Source organism: Chaetodon auriga, chromosome 11 (assembly GCF_051107435.1).
Source record: "Chaetodon auriga isolate fChaAug3 chromosome 11, fChaAug3.hap1, whole genome shotgun sequence".
In the NCBI taxonomy this organism is placed as follows: Eukaryota; Metazoa; Chordata; class Actinopteri; order Chaetodontiformes; family Chaetodontidae; genus Chaetodon; species Chaetodon auriga.
The window spans coordinates 1,169,930-1,190,534 of NC_135084.1; the positions used below are offsets into that span (position 1 = coordinate 1,169,930).

The window sequence follows — 20,605 nt, forward strand, 5'->3', positions numbered from 1 at the left end:
CTTCTCCCTCTAGATCTACATCTATATTGTTCTGATTCTTTATGAAGTTTATCATAAGTTGAATACTTCTATGTTTAAAAACTTAGCCTTTTCAGTTACTGAAGAATATTGAAACACCTTTATGAATGACAAAATCTTATCATCATCCTTAATAATAAATGACAGTATAAATCCAGGTTTATGTGTTATAATGGTAATAATGTTACAACCTCTGTTATAGAGAATATATATAAGATAAGATAATATAAGATAAGATTTTATGAATTTATGAAGACTTTATCAATCCCCATAGGGGAAATTTGGGTATTACAGGCAGCAGAAGTAGTATTAAAAAGTATATAAAGACAGAAAGGAATAAAATACAAAATACATTTAAAAAAAAAAAAAAAAAATCAAAACTCTGCATACATACATTCTATACAAGGGAGTACAGTGTTTTTTAGGATTGCACATTGGATAAAAATGTAGCAGCAAATATGTAGCAGTATATAGAAAAAAAATTATGTACGTGCATCTATCTATCTATCTAGATAGATAGATATATCTATAGATATATCTGTCTAGATAGATAGATACACACACACACACATATGTATATACATATATTTGTATTTTAAAAATAGCAAATAAATCCCTCATGACTTGCATCTGTCTCCTACAGAAACACAGTGCAGCAGCTGATATAGCCTCTACCCTATCAGAGGACCAGGTTCCTGAGGCCTTTCTAGTGATGCTACTCATCCAGTTCAGTACCATGATCATTGACAGAGCCTTGTACCTGCGCAAAGCCGTCTTGGGAAAACTCATCTTCCAGGTTCAGTTCACATATTCCAATTATTAGCATTCATGTTTCTATCTGTCTGGTTCCATGTTTGTTTGTTTGTTTTTTTCAACTTAGGGTCTCTGAAAGTTGCTTGTTCCCCCATTTACCCATCACAAATTATATCAGATACCATTGAGTGGATTTTCATGCCTGTGTTTCAGAATATTTTTGCAAATTTGTTTCCTGAAAAGTTTCATCTGTAATATCATGATGCGTCTTAGTGCCCAGATTACTGTTAGTGGTGAAAAGTGTGGCCTGCAATATTTGTTAGGATGGCATGTTTAGTTTTGCCTTGCTCTTCATTTTTAGAATATCACTAATGTACTTTTTTGCATTCAAAGCATTTAATCATATACTTTTTTTTCTCCCTCTGTCATTCCTTCCCTGCAGGTGACCCTTGTGTTTGGGATCCACCTGTGGATGTTCTTCATCCTGCCTGCTGTCACTGAAAGGTCGAAAAACTAAATCATGTATTTATTGTATTATAGTATTCATGAAAAATGATTACATCGCCAATGAACTAAATCACTAAGAGTGAGTTTTTTGGGGTAAAAATGCATCATTCTAGTAGTACGTGACATATGAGTCTTGAGAATACTGCTGCAAATTAAATTTAACAAGCTTCAATCTTTCTTGTCTCTCATTCTCTCTGTTTAGGATGTTCAATCAGAATTTTGTGGCCCAACTCTGGTACTTTGTCAAGTGTATTTACTTTGGCCTGTCAGCTTATCAGATTCGTTGTGGATACCCTACTCGTATCCTTGGCAACTTCCTCACCAAGAAATACAACCATCTCAACCTGTTTCTCTTCCAAGGGTATGGACACAAAGCACAGAATGAACATTTGCAATAGAGGCTCCAAGAATCAAAAATGTGTTTCACTTTGTATTCTTTTTATATAATTTTTTTTAAGTCTTCTTTCAAGTATGAGATCCACAATTCAGTGGATACATTATGTTTACCTATAATGTAATTTTGGTGAACCTGCTGCAAGCGCCTATGTGGCTTCCCCATCATTCTGACATCTCTTCACAATGATTAATGCATTTCTATAGGTCCTGTATGTGCATGTGTGTGTAGTTCAGGCCTATGTATCTGTGCAATGAAAAAATACAACAGAGAGAAAAAAAAATACATTTCCTGCCATACTGGCAGTATGATATGTATGTTGAGCATATGCATGTGTGTAGGTTTCGTTTGGTGCCGTTCCTGGTGGAGCTGAGAGCAGTGATGGACTGGGTTTGGACTGACACCACTCTGTCTCTATCAAACTGGATGTGTGTGGAGGACATTTATGCCAACATCTTCATCATTAAATGCAGCCGTGAGACAGAGAAGGTATGAAGTCTAAGAGTACAGTGATGCGATGGCAGACCAAATTACTTCTTCTGGGATAAGAGTATTTGTCTGGGAGTGTGTGGTTTAAAAAACAGGGGTCTTTTGAGTTGTATGTTGTGTAGGTGGTGTTCACAGGTGGAAATCTGTTAAGCACTCAATAGCAATGGATCTCCACAATGTAATTCAATTTTTTTTAAATAGATAAACATGCTCTTAATCTACAGAGAGAAATGGGGGGGTTGGGCATCGGGTGTCGGGGGTCGTGGGCAGTGTACCACAAACAACAAACCCTGGGTGTTCCCAGAATTGAAAACCCTATTGAAGGAGAAGAAGATTAAGAAGAAGATCAGGGGACAAAGATAGAGGGGGCTGAAATGGGAGATAAGGAGAGGCAAGGACATCTACAGGAGGAAGGAATGGAGACTGGGAATGGGCAAATGAGCTGAACTTGTTTTTCAACAGATTTTGATTCTAGACCCATTCCTCCCCCCACCAACATAAGCGCAGACTTCTCCACACCCTCCCCTCCCCCTCACAGTACTCTCTTCACAACACCTGACCAGGTGAGGAAGGAGCTCAGGAGGATGAAGGCAAGGAAGGCCACAGGTCAAGACGGCATCAGCTCAGACTGCACAGATCATCTCTGCAGGGTCCTCCTGCACATCTTCAGCATGAGCCTCAGCCTGGAGAGAGTTCCAGCCCTTTGGAAAACTTTCTGTGTGGTTCCAGTCCCAAAGAGCGCACATCCCAGAGAGCCCAACCACTTCAGGCCAGTAGCCTTAACCTCTCACCTGATGGACACGATGGAGAGGATTATACTAAACCATCTCCGTTACCTGATGGGCAGCAAGCTGGACCCCCTACAGTTTGCATATCGTCCAAGTATCAGCATGGTGGATGCAGTCATCGACCTGCTCCATCGATGTCTTTCACAGCCATTGCTGGATGTGTATCACAAGAGAATGAATTGGAATACAGGGAGGTTATAACCAACTTCATCGACTGGTATGGACTGAACCACCTGCACATAAATGGCAGCATGATGAAGGAGATGGTGATTGATATCTGAAGGAATGTACCACAGACTACACCAGTGATCATCCAGGGCTTGGACATAGAGATCATGGGGGATTACAAATACATGGGGTTTCACCTCAACAACAAAACTGGACTGGACTAATAACACAGATGCCCTATACAGGAGGGGCCAAAGTCGTCTGCACCTGCTAAGAAGACTGAGGTCCTTTGGAGTATGTAGGACACTGTTAAAAATATTTTATGACTGTGGTGGCATCTGCAGTTTTCTATGCAGTGGTCTGCTGGGGCTGTGGGAGCTCTGAAAGGGACAGGAGTAGACTTAACAAAGTGGTCAGGAGAGCTGGCTCTGTCCTGGACTGCCCTCTGGACACCATGAAGGAGGTGGGTGAGAGGAGGATGTTAGCCAGGCTGACATCAATCATAGACAACCCATCCCACCCCCTGTAGGACAGGGGGTAGAATGCAGGGGGCTTAAGCAGCTCCTTCAGTAACAGACTGCTGCGTCCAGTCTGTAAGAAAGAACGCTACCGCAGGTCCTTCACTCCTACATCTGTCAGAGTGTTTAACACCAGCATCATGTAATGTAGCACTGTGTTGATGCTGTCTTTCTCAATTCTACACCATAAACCCACATTTGAATTGACTACTCTTATCAAGGCTAATACAGTGGGGAAAATAAGTATTTGATACACCGCCGATTTTGCAAGTATTCCCACTTACAAAGAATGGAGAAGTCTGTAATTTTCATCGTAGGTACACTTCAACTGTGAGAGACGGAATCAAAAAAAAATATGGAAAATCACATTGTATGATTTTTAAATAATTAATTTGCATTTTATTGCATGAAAAAAGTATTTGATCACCTACCAACCAGCAAGAATTCTGGCTCTCACAGACCTGTCAGTTTGTCTTTAAGAAGCCCTATCCTCCACTCGTTACCTGTATTAATTGTACCTGTTTGAACTCGTTACTTGTATAAAAGACACCTGTCCACACACTCAAGCAATTGCACTCCAATCTCTTTACCATGGGCAAGACCAAAGAGCTGTCTAAGGACACCAGGGACAAAATTGTAGACCTGCACAAGGCTGGGATGGGCTACAGGACAATAGACAAGCAACTTGGTGAAAAGGCAACCACTGTTGGCACAATTATTAGAAACTTGAGATGACTGTCAATCTCCCTTGGACTGGGGCTCCATGCAAGATCTCACCTCGTGGAGTATCAGTGATCATGAAAAAGGTGAGGGATCAGCCCAGAACTACATGGGAGGACCTGGCCAATGACCTGAAGAGAGCTGGGACCACAGTCTCAGAGGTTACCATTAGTAAAACTCTATGCCGTCATGGATTAAAATCCTGCACCGTACGCAAGGTCCCCCTGCTCAAGCCAGCACATGTCCAGGCCCATCTGAAGTTTACCAGTGACCATCTGGATGATCCAGAGGAGGCATGGGAGAAGGTCATGTGGTCAGATGAGACCAAAATAGAACTTTTTATGTACACTCCATTCGGCATGTTTGGAGGAAGAAGAAGGATGAGTACACTCCCAAGAACACCATACCAACTGTGAAGCATGGGGGTGGAAACATCATGCTTTGGGGGTGCTTTTCTGCAAAGGGGACAGGACAACTGCACCGTATTGAGGAGAGGATGGATGGGGCCATGTATCGCGAGATTTTGGCCAACAACCTCCTTCACTCAGTAAGAGCATTGAAGATGGGTCATGGCTGGGTTCTTCCAGCATGATAATGACCCGAAACACACAGCCAGGGCAACTAAGGAGTGGCTCCGTAAGAAGCATTTCAATGTCCTGGAGTGGTCAGACGTGAACCCAATAGAAAATCTTTGGAGGGAGCTAAAACTCTGTGTTGCCCAGCAGCAGCCCCGAAACCTGAAAGATCTAGAGAAGATCTGTATGGAGGAGTGGGCCAATATCACTGCTGCAGTGTGCAAACATGGTCAAGAACTACAGGAAACGTTTGACCTCTGAAATTAAGGTAAATAAAGGTTTCTGTACCAAATATTAAGTTCTATTTTTTCATTGTATCAAATACTTATTTCATGCAATAAGATGCTAATTAATAATTTAAAAATCATACAATGTGATTTTCTGGATTTTTTTTTTTTTTAGATTCCGTCTATCACAGTTGAAGTGTAGCTATGATGAAAATTACAGACCTCTCCATTCTTTGTAAGTGGGAAAACTTGCAACATTGGCGGTGTATCAAATACTTATTTTCCCCACTGTGTATGCACTGTGTATGCTCTAACATATGCTCACATTTATCCATTTCACCTGGTGCAATTTCTAAGTTGTATATTTCTCTCAACTGTGCAATAACACTATTTATAATCCATACTGTATTTTCATAAGCTACATATTGTGCATATACATAAACCTAGTATTTCTCAAGTGAAATAGAATTTTCTCAGGTGCAATAGTCTTTCTCAAGTGCAATATAATACAAAACATGTCAGTAGTTAGTTTTCTCAGAAGACTACTAGCTACAGTACTTTTTTATGGCAGTAGGATTCTTTGACATTTACTATTTCTTATAATCTGTACAAATGTACATATACATAGTTGTTTTTTCTATTCTGTATCTTGTATACTTTTATATTTTATTTTTATTTTGACCTCTTATTGCCACTGTGCTTGCTCTTTGTAATTTGCTGGCTGTAACAACTAAATTTCCCTGGTGTGGGATCAATAAAGTCCTATCTTATCTATCTTAGCTGGAATGGTCAATGATCCTGCAAGAGGATAAATGCTTGGGACTCCCCACCAGTCAGTCAGAACTGAACAAGCATCTTGGATGAGAGGCGAAATGTCTTGTAGAACCACAACCAAGTCCTGTTGCCTTTGGAAAGCCCCTTGATGAATGAGGACATTCACAGACATACATCATCTAAATGAGCAGAGTAGTAATTCTGAAGTCCCCAAACTGGACACTGTTCTCCACCTGGCTGCTGTCCCCATTCTTCATGCCCAACAATGTCCAGAACCTTCAACATCTCAGGTCAACACCTGGTGCCTTGCTGCTCACAGACCTCTGCCAGAGATATGGATAAGGATTTCCTCAAGACCAACTATGCCTCTCCAGAGGACATGTTGGTTGGGTTTGAGAGTTCCTCAAAGTGCTAATTCCACTGCTTGCTTGTATTCCATAGCTTCCCCAAACTCCTTCCACGTATCAGAAGGTCGGTGGTTTAATTCCTGACCTTGGCAGTTCACATGCGGAAGTCTCCTTTGGCAAGATACTGAACCCCAAAACCGCCCCCGATACTGTGCCATGGGTGTGTGAATGTATGACACTCATAATGAGCAGGTGGCTTACAGATGAATGCAGACTTCAGTTGTAAAAGCACTTTGAGTGGTCTTCAAACTAGAAAAGCGCTATACAAATACAGTCCATTTACCATTTACCGTTTATGGTCAGATTTTTGCTTCGGTGACCACCGAAGTCCCTCTGGACTCCTGGTACATTTACTTTGCTTTAGAAAACCCATTAGCCAACCAAAAGTAAAAGGCCTGCAGACGTTCAGCTTGACAACCTTGTGTTTGTCCACCAGCAAATTCTCAGGTTTCTACCTGCTGTATGGTGGGCTCACAGTGGCTTCATTTAATTCTTCATGTCGTGTCTGATAGGGCCCCATGGCCCAAGCCACCATCCACTCAGGAGTCTCAGCAAGCTCCCCTCCCAGGTCTGGCTCCATGAAAGGGGCCCTGTTTCCCTGCTCCAGATGAGCTTCTGTAGCTTCGACATTGCCGATCCATCCAGCGTCTGTGAATCGCTCTTAGTCTGGCCCCTAATGTGGGACCAATTTGCCTTGGGAGTTTGTTGGTTGGTGACTTAATTTGTAACAGTGGGTGGCCCAATGGGAGGGTTAATGTTATGGTAGCTTAACCAGTGATCATAAAAATATTATAGAAATACTGCAGGTAACAGTGTGTTTCGATCATCGTCTTGCTCTTCTTTGACTACATGTTGATTTACCATTCTGAAATTTCCCCTCGCGGGACAAATAAAGGAATATTGATTGATTCTGATCATGACACTGCTCTATAGGGTACATAGGCTTCAATATCATATAGTACAGTTTAGAAAATATTTTAGATCCCAAATAAATCTGACAGAAGAGCAGGACTGAAAGAAAAAGGCACCATTACAAATCCATCTACTACGGCAGCACCACAGACAGTACATAGCACAATTAGGCTACTGATATTTCAGAGGCAAAACATACTTGCACCAACCTAACATGACTGCAACTTCAATGAAACAACCCCTCTAACATCTCCTACTGGCTATTGTCCCTGACAACACAACCCAGAGGGTCACAGTGACACACAAACCACTCCACCAGTTTATCTTAATTATGGCTAGTATTACATGTAAAGAAATACTGAACATTATATTTTGCCAGAGTTTCAAAAAATAATAAAATTTTTCTTCTGTCAGAAATATCCACAACCTAAAGGGCAGAAGAAGAAGAAGATAGTGAAATATGGCATGGGTGGACTCATCATCTTCTTCTTGATCTGCATCATCTGGTTTCCCCTTCTCTTCATTTCATTGGTCAGATCAGTGGTGGGTGTTGTCAACCACCCCATCGATGTCACAGTGACTGTCAAGCTGGGAGGATATGAGGTAATCGTATAGCAATTTGTTCTACTATGTCTTAAATTAGAAAAGATACAGCTTATGAAAGTTATGATAACTATAAAGTTGGCAGACCTCTGCATTTAATATAGAGTAGCATTTAATATTTTGGACACACCTTCTCATTCAGTGTTTTGTCTTTATTTTGATAATTTTCTGTGTTGACAATTAGTACAATTAGACACCAAAACCATGAAAGAACCTGGAATGGATTTTAGCTTACAGGTGTGCCTTCTCAAAAGTTATTTAGTGGGTTGTTGTTGTGCCAGGGTATACAGACATACAGTAGATAGCCCTATTAAACTACTGCAGTAATCCATATAATGGTAAAAACCACGCAAGAATAGAGAAAGAACAGTCCATTTCTTTCAGACATGTAGGTCAGTCAATCTGGAAAATTTAAAGAATGTTGAATGTATCTTCAGAGAAGAGCAGAGCAGCCTCGAAATTTGTCAATTAATGACACCACAGTTTAGAGTCCATATAAATGCTTCACAGAGTACAAGCAGCAAAAATCCAAAAATGAGTCCTCCGGTGTCCACAGTCTGTAACTCATCCAGGATTGTGATTAGCAAAAGCTGTGTCTAAGCCAGCTCCCAAACCACGCACAACCTCTGCCGAAAAAGGACCAACGGAAAACAAGCCCCACACAGCTCCCCAGCATACAAAAACACACAGAAATCCAACAAATCACCAAAGAAAGACTTATATAATCGCACAAGACAAGACTCACACACAGGGGCGGGGCTTGCGGACAGGCAAGCCAGGCAGTTGCTTAGAGCCCTGGCCACTTATTTACAACAACGATTATTGATAGGCCTGGGCTTTCAGGGACCTCTGTTGGTCCCTGGACCTCACTTTGAGAACCACAAATCTATTTTTTCAGTATTCATCTCAAATGTCCCAGAAATTGTGCATTTATGTGTGCAAAAACCGAATTTTTACAGGGTGCACGGGTTGGGTGGGGGCGCCAGGGATTTCTTGCATGGAGCCCCAAGAGACCCTAGCAATACTACTGCTCACACAATTGCACAATGACACAGGAATACAGGAAATAAAGCAAAATATCACACATAAGGTAAACCGTCAGCATAAAACAGTAAATAACAAAACCAAACAAACCAGATCATGACGAGTAGCTGCGAGAGTGTACAAAGCTGTCATTAATGCAAAAGGTGGCTATTAAGAATATAAAATGTAAAACATATTTAGCATTGCTTTGCTTTTTTTTGCTTTTTTTTTGCTCACCACATCATTCCATGACTGTCATTTCACAGTATTGATCTAAGATGTAGAACGTATTAAAAAAGACAAGTGATTGAATAAGAGGGTGTGCCCAAATTTTTGACTGCTACTGTAATTTGATAACAAAATTTAAAAAAAAAAGAAAGAAAAGGAAACAAGGTTCCTGGGTGTTGAGAAAATTGCATAGACAAATGGAGTAAGCACTGATTGAAGTTATTTTAATTAATATAGTAATTTAATTAATGAATGTATTATCTGCAGTGTGTTACATTAATAGACATTCTGTCAGTGTACAGGGATTATTTTAAATGTCTGCTTAACACAGTTATACTTTTGTTTGACCTTGTTGAGCATTATAGTGAATCTAGAGTGAAATCACGTCTTCTTAGAGATGGCATGTAATACATTTCCATGGTAATGTAATCAGGATTATCCCAGTTTTGGATTGGAGACTACAGAAAGTCAGTGTTAAAAACTGGGAACGTGGGGCTTGAAAGACGGGGTCATATTCACAGGTGGAAATCTTTTCAGTAGCAATGGATCCTTACAATTCAATTCAATTTATTTAAATAGCACCAAAACACAACAAAAGTTGTCTCATGGCACTTTCCATACAAAGCAGGTCTAGACCAGTGTTTCCCAACCACTGTGCCGCGGTACATAAGTGTGCCGTGAGAAATCATCAGGTGTGCCGTGGAAGGTTATCCAATTTCACCTGATTGGGGCTCTAAGTTTTAGAGCCCCATTCAGGTGAAATCTTTCTTCAGTTCCTGCAAGAATATCAGCTTTGTGCTCAACTAAACAGGCCCAGGTTTCACACTGAGTAAGTATTGAGACTAGATTTTCATTATATTTCAATAAATATACTTTTTGTGACATTTTTGTTTGGTGGTGTGCCTTGTGATATTTCTAATGTAAAATATGTGCCATGGCTCAAAAAGGTTGGGAAACACTGGTCTAGACCATACTCTTTAATGTACAGAGGCCCGAAAATTGCCCCATGAGCAAGCCCTCAGTGACACTGGCAAAGAACATCCTTTTAAAAGTAAGAAACAGAGCTGTGCACCTCTAGATACACAATAATGACAATAATAATCATAACAGCTATAATACAGTCAACAAACAGTACAACCAAATGGAATATAGATACAAATGTAACACAAAACACACAGCATGACAGTGTATAAAATGTGCATAATCCAGGAGTGTATTTTTTCTCTGTTTATGTCAAGCCCCTGTTCACCATGAGTGTGCAGCAACAATCCATCCAGCCCTTCACAGAGGCTGAATATGATCAACTCACAAAAAAGTTTGGAGACAATGCGGTGCGTATTGATTTCACTGTTGATTTCTGTGTCTGTCTGTATGCACTGCTACTTTCTGTCCTTCCTACTGTCTGGGTGCTTTAGTTGTCAGGTAAAAAATATTATACTTAAATTATCCTTTTTGAAGAATGTACAAAGGGAACTTTGTGCTATTTTTGTCATCTTCAAGTACACTTACATGTCTCAAGTCGTCCTTGAGTACCACATGAGTCATACTTGAGTATACTTGAAGTGTAAATAGTATTTTAACTTAAAGTTTTACAAACTTTAAATATATTGAAGAACACAGATGAAAATCATGATTCATGAGTACTCAAAACATACTTGCAGTACATTCTTATTATATCACGTGTTGGAAATCTATGCAAATATACTTGAAATTAAGTGAAATTAAAGTACATCTTAATGAACCATGTTAATATTATATTACAAAGGACTTCAAAATAAATGCACTTTATTACTATTAAAAGTATTTAGTTTTAGTTGATTTAGTTTAGTAGTTTATTTAGTACACTTTTTAAAAGTAGACCTAAATACAATTTATAATACACTTACAACAAAGTACACTTTAGTACTTTTAACTATCAAGTATTGCAGAATTAGTATATTCATTTGTAATCAATTTAAGACATCTATTTCCAAGTACATTTTTAAATTTCTATGTCAAACATACAAAAAGTAAAACTGTGCTTGTAATCACTTGTCTGTGCTTCAATTATATTTCTAATCTACTAAAGTACACTACTTTTTGACCTGGGTAAATATAAACAATTATCAGGCTGGTCCTTAATAGTTCTGACAGGCTACATGTGCTATTTTCAAATGTATTTAAACAGTTATGTCATTCTGCAAGACAGTTTCTCAAGGCAGAAATATAGATATGCAGTATGACAGCCCTAAGAAGATGGCTGTGAGAGCTGTCATTCAACGTAAGTCCAGATCCTGTACCTCTAAAGAGCAGCTCAGAACATGGAGTGGCAGGTTCGGAAAGAAGTTCTCAGTCTTTAAATGTAACTTTTTCTATTGCACTAAACACTTTGCATTGCTGTGGAGAAGAAACTCTATATTTTTGGTGTACACAATACACCTTAAAATGTTCTTTCATGTGTTACCATATGCCGCATCCTCACAGTTATTGCCTTGTTGATTGATCAAAGTGGCATGGCAAGGAAAAGCATTAAAGTGTCACTTCCTTTCCACTGGGGTACAAGGATCCATGCTTTTCCCCCGCATTTTCTCAATATACACCACCTCATTTATCCACTCAAATGGTTTCTCTCACCACTATGTTATTTTTTTCTGAAATTCTTTAATAAATAGTGAAGTGAAATAAAAAGGGTGGTTTTGGTTGAGCTTCCTCTTTATATACCATGTCATTCTTGTGACATGTTCAGCAAAACAGACTCAAAATGTAATTCTAACTTATTTGGCAGCACAAACAGGCATAAAAATATTGGTTTAATTCACATTTCAAAATGAATAATTGACACAAAATTATTTGTTTTAGCATGCTTAGCTCTCAGACATGCTCAGTTGTAACACTGGTAAATACTCAGGTTAACATTGTCTATGGGAAAATTTCAGAGGACTGTTTCTGCTTGAAACTTTGTTTGACCATTGTAGGTGTCATTTTGCTATTGCTACTCTAGTCTACTGTATATTCCAAGGATATAAACTTTGAGATTGTGTGTGTCATACCTGGGTTGCTGCATCTCTGTATACCTATTTTTCATCGATAATTTTGTGTGTATGTGCAACTAGGTAGCCATGCAGTTCATCACTCTTTATAGTTATGAGGACATTGTGACGGCCATGATCGAAGGCAGTTCAGGATCCGTATGGAGGATCAGCCCACCCAGCAGACAAGAAGTCATTAAAGAACTACTTGGAAGTCCTGTTGACCTAACACTACGTCTGGCCTGGAACTTCCAGAGGTAAAAACCTTTGCTGTCTTTATTAGGAAATGGCATTATGCTATTTTGCTTTATGGATGGTTGAGTGTAATCTAACCGAGTAATAGATTGTAAGAGAAGATAGTGTCTAGTAGCTCGCATGCTGCTGCTGCATCGGCCAACACAGTTATTGTGATGACATGCAAGAACTCCCTCAGATAAGATAATATGGCCAAATGCTAACTGGTAATAGCTCAATGTCTCTGGTGTAGTGCTACTGTTTTACATTGATGTGCCCTGGGTTACACCATCTGTTGTTCACAAACATCGCTATGCCCCCACCTTTCCTCTTAGTGTTCTCCTTCACTCTCTCAGCAGTTGAAAATTGTCCATCATAATGAGTGAGTCCGGCGTCATCTCTGTTGGCCACGTTTCACATGAGACTACACTCCTGGCACTCCCTCTGCAGTCTAGTTAGCACTGTTAGCTCTTCCATCTTCTTTGAGAGAGATATCACATTTCACATAATAACAGATGATATGGATGGTTTGTACTGTCTTTTCTTCTCATGACACTTCGCTGGAGATCTGCATCCCCTTCTCCTTCTCCTTATTTCCTTGGGGATCTCCAGTCTTTCCACTGAGAGTACGCTTGTGTTGCTCAACGTGATCAGCTGTCCCTGTGTGTAAACAATGGACCCGAAGTTCAATGGATCTCCTGAAGTTGATTTTACTAATCCACAAAGAAGTAGAAAGCAAATCACTATTCTCAGCAGTTGTACATCCATACGTACACACGATCAACCGAGACGAGTGATGGAAAAACAACACAAAACACAAAACACACTAACTTGTGCTGTGCCATGTTTACAGTCGCATAATGTTTAATTCAGATGGAGGGCAGCAAGTGAAAACCACAGCGCACGAGAAGAAGGAAAGTTATTTACTTTCTGTGCTTGTTTAGATGAAATTAAAGGATAAAGATATGAACAGAAAAACAGAACATATGTTGGATGTGACCCTTATGTTATTTTTCAACTGAACTGAAAGTTTTGCCTGCTATTGAGGGAAGAGATATAACCAACTACCTGGTCATTCAGACGTCGCTCTATGCTAACCAAATGAAAGCATACAAAAGTATGGAGGCATACAACTTTTTTTGTTAATGGTTGAGTCCACAATCTTGGTACCAAGGTGCTCCGTCATTTCATTTTTGCTCGGGTGAGTAGCTTTTATTGTCCTGTGGATAAACCTAGCAACAAGTGTTCAGCGCCGCAGTACTGAATGTTGACGTTCACATTACAATTGTTTGCTTGGTTAACCACTGTCAAAGGTCTGGTGAAATGCCACTAAAGATGTGGATTGTCGCAAAACATGACAGGGTACGTTATTTACATTCACCTGTCTTATGTGAAACTGTTAATGCCAATTTAACAACTGTTAGTCATGTTACTTGTAGCTATTATTTTAAATCTATCACAATAGATATAAAACAAGCTAATATTACACCATTTCCATCATTATCTGATTTGGCTCCTGCCGACCGCAGACAGGTAACAAGACATTATTTGTGGTGTTTTTGTGTCAATTTCTTTCATTTTTTACTCTCATGAACAACAACTTTTGGTACTCAATAAAAGCTTGTCATGGTATCTTGGTTAGATCGATCTGAGCAACTGTAAATGACATGTTCTGGCAATTTTGTACTAAAAAGCACAGAGTCGTTTGTTGTCTTTCTGTGAGTTTATTCTGACGCCTGCAGACGGACTCCCTTCTTGTTGTCTTGAGTGTGAGACGACAAGAAAGAGCCCGGAGCAGGAGAAGTTGATAGATTATATACAATATATTATCTTTGTAGACAGGATGACTTTGTTCTATCGTCAGAACAATGTCAGCATAATAGGCACGTCATAATGTGTTGTACAATCAGGACACAAGGTTCACTTAATCAGTGCATAATAACATACTGTACGTGGTTACATGGTCAGCAGATTATGACATACACACGCACCTAATCATATGATATGGTTGTTCATTTAGCTTTAAGACAGTGAATACTTATGATTAAGTACAGAGAAGATGAATAATAAGAATTCCCATTACAGACACAAAGTAAAGTGCTTTCTCTGCAGAAAATCACTTCCTGTCCTCCATCTACAGTTCATGCCACAACAAAAATGTGACATGACGTCATATGAAAACAACCTATTGCCAACTAACATTAGCATGCTACAGCTAACAGCTGGCTGTGACAAATGACAAAACTGTATAGTTGTGGTTTCCAAACTTTTGTAAACCTTCACAGGATTTTTTTTGTGTGATACAAGTGAGTCATTGTTTTATTTTTCATTTACACCAGGGAAGTGAAAGCCATCTCACACAAATATAACATTGAGAACAGCAATACTGTACCACACTGAATGCACTATTGCACTGTAATGTGTATCCATCTCCCAAAGTCTGTAAAGTTTTAAGTCTCCTGGCTTTCCTTGATGGTATCAGAATTTTTAAACTCTGTGCTGTACATTGACAGTTTTTTCCATTGCTTATTCTGACAGCTGCTAGATTGACTGCTTCCTTTAATTGGACGATTTTGTCATGTGGCGAATTTCCTCTATTTTTGTATGTTGGAAAATCTAATATAAAATGAGGCTCATATAAATATTGCCTAGTTTTCTAACTGGTGAAACATTAGAAATGCACAATAAACAATTATTAAATGAATTTCAAAGCATCCACTTTGGGAACCACCGCTGTAAAGTAAACTGTACACAATATCAGTATACTGATGATGACAAATTATAGTCTGACAGAGTCTGACAATCCTTCAGGAGGCTGAGATGTTTTAAAAGACTCATAAAAGATAAAACTTTTTAAGCTAGGTTGTAACTGGACTTCTACTGGCACCACCTTCTGGCCGCACATTTTAGTACCAGGAGATAGTGTTTTGCATACACCCAATACACAGCAATGTTCCTCACTGTCCTCGGTGTACTGCCTTCTGCTTCAGCTTCCTGCATGGTAGATGATAAAGATGCACTTCTCAGTCCCTGGTTGAGCCTCCGATTAGCTTTGTCCATCCACAGGTCAAAGCTGTCTTTGGGTCAAATGTCTGTAGTCATCTTTGAGGTGGTGGAGGTGAATGTGCATCAGGGCTTTTACAGTAATTTTCAACCTTTCCCTGCTCCAGTCTGTAGTCCCCACATGCTTCAAGAAAACGACAATCATCCCGGTACCTAAAAAGCCTAATGTGAGCTGCTTAAATGACTATCGGCCTATAGCACTCACCTCCATCATCATGAAGTGCTTTGAAAGGTCAGTTAAGGCTCACATCTCAGCCTCCCTGCCCTCCACACACAACCCTTTGCAGTTTGCCTACAGGCCTAACAGGTCCACAGATGACGCAATAGCATTTGCACTCCACACTGCCCTCTCTCACCTGGACCAGAGGAACGCATATGTGCGAATGCTGTTCATCAACTTCAGCTCTGCTTTTAACTGCATCGTCGCATCAAAACTCGTCATGAAGCTCAGGGCCCTGAACATCAGCTCCTCCCTGTGCAGCTGGATCCTGGACTTCCTGACGAACAGACCACAGATGGTGCAGATCGGCATCATCTCCTTCTCCACACTGACTCTGAACACTGGGGTCCCCCGGGGGTGTGTCCTTTGCCCTCTGCTTTTCTCCCTCTACACCCATGACTGTACGTCCAAGAACAGCTCCAACACCATCATTAAAATTGCTGATGATACCACCATCATCGGCTGCATCACAGGCGGCAATGAGTCAGCCTACAGAGAGGAGGTGAGAGCACTGAGGTCATGGTGCAGTGACAACACCCTCCTGCTCAACGTCAGCAAAACCTAGGAGATGATCGTGGACTACAGGAGGCTTCTGGAAGGAGGACACGCACCCATCCACATCGAGGGAGCAGCAGTGGAGAGAGTCAGCAGCTTCAGGTTCCTGGGGATCAACATCAGCGAGGACTTCAGCTGGACTTGCCACACGGACCTGATTGTAAGGTCAGCAAGACAGCACCTGTTCTTCCTGCGGCGCCTGAAGAGGTTTGGCATGAGCACTAGGTTACTGTCAAACTTCTACAGAGCATCACCAGAGCAGAGCTGCCAGCCCTCCAGGACATCTACAGCCAGCGCTGCAGCAGGAAGGCCAAGAGGATCCTCTCTGACCCCAGCCACCCCAGCCACAGTCTGTTCATGTTCCTGCCGTCCGTCAGGCGGTTCAAGAGCATCCGGATTAAAACTAGCAGGTTCAAGGACAGTTTTTACCCACAAGCCATCAGACTGCTAAACAGTTGAACTGCCATACACACACACACACACACACACACACACACACACACGCACACACCAATACACACACTCACATAATCACACGAGTATGTACTTTTTTATATCTGTACTTTTTTATTATGTTGAGATGTGAGAATATCCTCTCACATGCTACTCTTTTCAGCCACTTTGATGATAAATGGAGTCTGGATTGACTTATTTGCTATTTGGACCAAATCATACATGAGATGCTGCCAACTATTTTCCTGCTTGTTTAAGCAAATTCATTCTTTCACACAGTGGAGTGCCTGCCATGTTGTGTGATTTTGATGTGTTTTTCAATGATTTTCGGTCTTTCTTAATGTCTGTCTTTTTTTCAGTGTCACTGATTTTCAGTATCGACTTTCTGTTTTGGCATGGTATCAGTTTTTACAGGGTAAAAAAAAAAAAAATGTGTCCATCCAAAGTGATACCATTCACAAAATTGTTCCATCTATAACCCAGACCCAATTCAGTTGCTGATACTCCCTTCTGTTTTTTGACATGTATGCAAACATGCATGCCAGTTATGTTATCTGAGTATACACAAAAGATTGAGATTTGAGATAATACAAGATTGATTATATGGATAGCTGTTAATTCTGGAGCCCTTTACTTTGTATTGTTTGTTTTCCTTTGTGTAACACAGTTCCTCTGCTATATAATATTACTGGGTATAGGTGATGTGTCATTGAATGTTTATACCTCTAAAAGCTGGTTGTGTCTGTTTCGAACAGGGACCTGGGTAAAGGAGGGACAGTGGAACACACCTTTGACAAACACTCTATAGACCTGGAACCTGGGAATCCAGTCAGAGCAGATCTGGCCTCATTACTGGTTGGCAATCGCACTAGGCCTGTGTAGGTTTACTGTCTGGAAACATGTGAATTCAAGTGTTTTGTGTTTTATTTAACACATATATTTTACACATGATGTCTTGTCTCTTTCCCAGGCATGTTCCTAATATGTTCCCTAAATACATCCGTGCCCCCAATGGAGCTGAAGCCAAACCAGTCAGTCAGCTACATAAAGGTCCCTGAGTTACTGTTAAAATGTATAAAATATAAGGTTATGAAGGGGAAACCAAACTGAGCTAATAGCTGCTTTATATTCTAAGTACAGTAAAAAGTCAGAAGTAACAGTTTTCCATAACCAAACATTAGATCAACATTAGATGCCATTATATACTGTAACTGAGAAAAGCTGTCTAGTCCTTGCAATGTCTGTCTTACATTTGAGTCTGTCCTCTTACTGGATTAATTTGACCAATTTGTGGTAAAGTGCCTCTTCAACTGTTTGCCCTTGGATAAACACTAGATGGTAGCATAGCGACTAACAGCCTAAATATCATTATAGCACCAGTCTGACAGACTGATACCAGTGTTAATATTTGTTTTTCACACTTGAAAATGTCTGTTTTAACACAGCTTATTGCTTGTTTTGTAGGTAATGAAGATGGTTACCTGAATATAACCTTGTCCCTGATGAGTGACAGGACACTGAACGGCAGTGGGAACCAGGAGTGGTGGGACATTGCCATCGCAGGCTGTGCCTCCACCTCATGTGGGGTTCTACCCATGGTCATATTCAATGATAAAGTCAGTCCACCCAGCCTGGGCTTCCTTGCTGGATATGGGTAAGGAACATGCATTCACAAAATAACATGTGCATGGGTTGGATCCATATGCATTGAATCCTCACAGAAATCCATAAATGTTTTAAAGGACCAATTCTAAAAAGTTAAAGATGTTCCAAAGTCCAGGACCAGGACCAGTCATCCTATTTACAGCTGAAATCTAGTAATTAGCCCCATCCACAGATCTATCAGGACTCTTCCTGTTTTCTTTCTCTTCAGGGAATTAATGGATTTTTAAGTTTTTTAGTCTTTGTTAAGATTAGGTTGCCATCAAAAAACACACAGTGATGGTCACAAATAGGTAATGCTCATACTGAAACATTGTCAGTGTTTAACCCTGTTGTTAGTCCAGAAGTCCAGAATGTTACCATGCTGATGAGTGGCTTCATTTACATGTTGGATAAGTTCAAAGCTGTCCAGTAAATTTGCAAGCTCCTCTGCTTTGGAGTCATTCTTTTTGATGATATGAATATTCAGGTCTCCATTCAGGATTAATCTATTAGTATGGAGAGAAACTTGTGGAGAGGTGTTCCTCACTTTTCCTGTTGTTATAAGGCAAAGTGAACATATTGAAGATTAAGATAAATTATCTTCTTCAATCCCTGATATACCCTGAAAGTTTTTTAAACATTTTCAGAGAAAATGTAATAATTTCCTGTGGGATGGGAAGCGCCCTTGGATGCATTTGGAATAGCTTCAACTTCTTCAAGGAATGTCTAGGGTTGCCCATGCTTCTGTTTTATCATTATGCCTTTAGTACAAGACATTTATCTATGTGGGCTTTACCCCCAGAAAGGGCTCCCCCATGGTAGGAGATGGAGCGACTTATATACTCTCCTCTCCCTCTGTTGAACTGCCTGTCTACCAAGGAAGATGGCGCTCTGTTAGGTGGCCGCCTGTTGCAGTAGCTCTAACGTTTTCGTTTGTTTTTTGTTCATTTAGTGTGTTTTTCCCTTCTTTTTAATTTTATCTTTTAACTGCGCTTCTGGGAACTGTGTCACAATGTTGCGCACGGCTTTACACGTTTTTTGGTGGCCCTCCTGTTACTTTTTACGGCCGTACAGAGAGTGCTGCCTGGAGAGAGAATTGTAGTCCCGGACGAGCTGAAGACGCAACGTCGGGGCCCCAGAGCTGGAGCCAAATGGAGGGCCAAGGCACGGAGATACAGACCGTCCGTTCCAGTGATCATCATGGGGAACAAGAGATCCTTGGCAAATAAGACGGACGAGCTCGTTGCTCTGGTCAGGATTCAGTGGGAATACCGACAGTGCAGCCTAATAGCCTTTACTGAGTCGTGGCTTCATTCAGACGTCCCTGACCGGAGTGTGGAGGTACACGGCTTCCGCTGTGTGGGGGTGGACAGAGATGTGGCTCGGAGTGGTAAAAAGAAGGGAGGAGGGATTGCGCTGTTTGTAAATGAGAAGTGGTGTAATCCTGGACATGTTAGCATCAAGGAATGTTTCTGTAGCCTGGACATTGAGCTGCTAGCTGTGGGGATGCGTCCTTATTACTTGCCTTGGGAGTTCACGTCCACCATCGTGATCAGTGTTTACATCTCTCTGAAGGCTGACGGGGAAGCAGTGCTTGACATCATCCACTCCACCGTAGCAGAGCTACAAATGCAGCAACCAAACGCGTGCATACAGTGCCATAGCCCTTCCCACCTAGGCAGAGCTGATCACAGCCTGGTGTTGTTAACACCTCAGTATGTCCCTCTTGTCCAGAGGAAGCCTGTGTCCACAAGAACAGTGAAGAGGTGGACTCAGGAGGCTAATGAGTCACTGCAGGACTGCTTAGAGACAACAGACTGGAACGTGTTGTGTGAGCCACATGGGGAGGACATCAACAGCCTGACTGAATGTATCACAGAGTACATCAAATTCTGTGAATAGACCATACTGGAATGTATGCTGCTTTTTCAACAACAAGCCCTGGATCACCAGTGACCTGAAAACTCTGCTGAATAGGAAGAAACAAGCTTTCAGGTCAGGGGACAAAAAAGAACTGAGGAGTGTTCAGCACGAACTGAAGCAGAGCAGAGATACCTACAGGAAGCTGGAGGCTAAATTCCAGCAGAACAGAATGAAGGATGTGTGGACAGTAATGAAGGAGATCACAGGGCTCAAGGCAAGAGACAGATCAGCCTTGAGAGGGCCAATGAGCCAAACTACAAACTACCCCCCCCACGCCTCACCACTGTCCACGACAGCCATAACCCCCCCTCCCGGTACTGTGGAAGATGTCCTGCATGGTTCCCGTTCTGAAGTAGAAGTCTCCTTCTGGCTCCAACAACCCATCGCCCTTACATCACTCA

The 20,605-nt window shown here is 40.9% G+C and overlaps 1 protein-coding gene across 3 annotated transcripts in view; it reads left to right on the forward strand.

Moving 5' to 3' along the window:
• The window catches only part of piezo1 (piezo type mechanosensitive ion channel component 1 (Er blood group)), a 209,035-nt gene that overhangs the window by 176,795 nt on the left and 11,635 nt on the right, over positions 1-20,605 (forward strand). For all 3 annotated transcript variants that reach the window (XM_076743050.1, XM_076743051.1, XM_076743052.1), the window contains exons 43-52: positions 662-814; positions 1,214-1,275; positions 1,481-1,639; positions 2,014-2,161; positions 7,665-7,853; positions 10,343-10,435; positions 12,197-12,369; positions 17,393-17,515; positions 17,608-17,687; positions 18,102-18,291. In XM_076743050.1, coding sequence (XP_076599165.1) covers positions 662-814; positions 1,214-1,275; positions 1,481-1,639; positions 2,014-2,161; positions 7,665-7,853; positions 10,343-10,435; positions 12,197-12,369; positions 17,393-17,515; positions 17,608-17,687; positions 18,102-18,291 — 1,370 coding nt within the window. The remainder of the gene's footprint in view (positions 1-661; positions 815-1,213; positions 1,276-1,480; positions 1,640-2,013; positions 2,162-7,664; positions 7,854-10,342; positions 10,436-12,196; positions 12,370-17,392; positions 17,516-17,607; positions 17,688-18,101; positions 18,292-20,605) is intronic.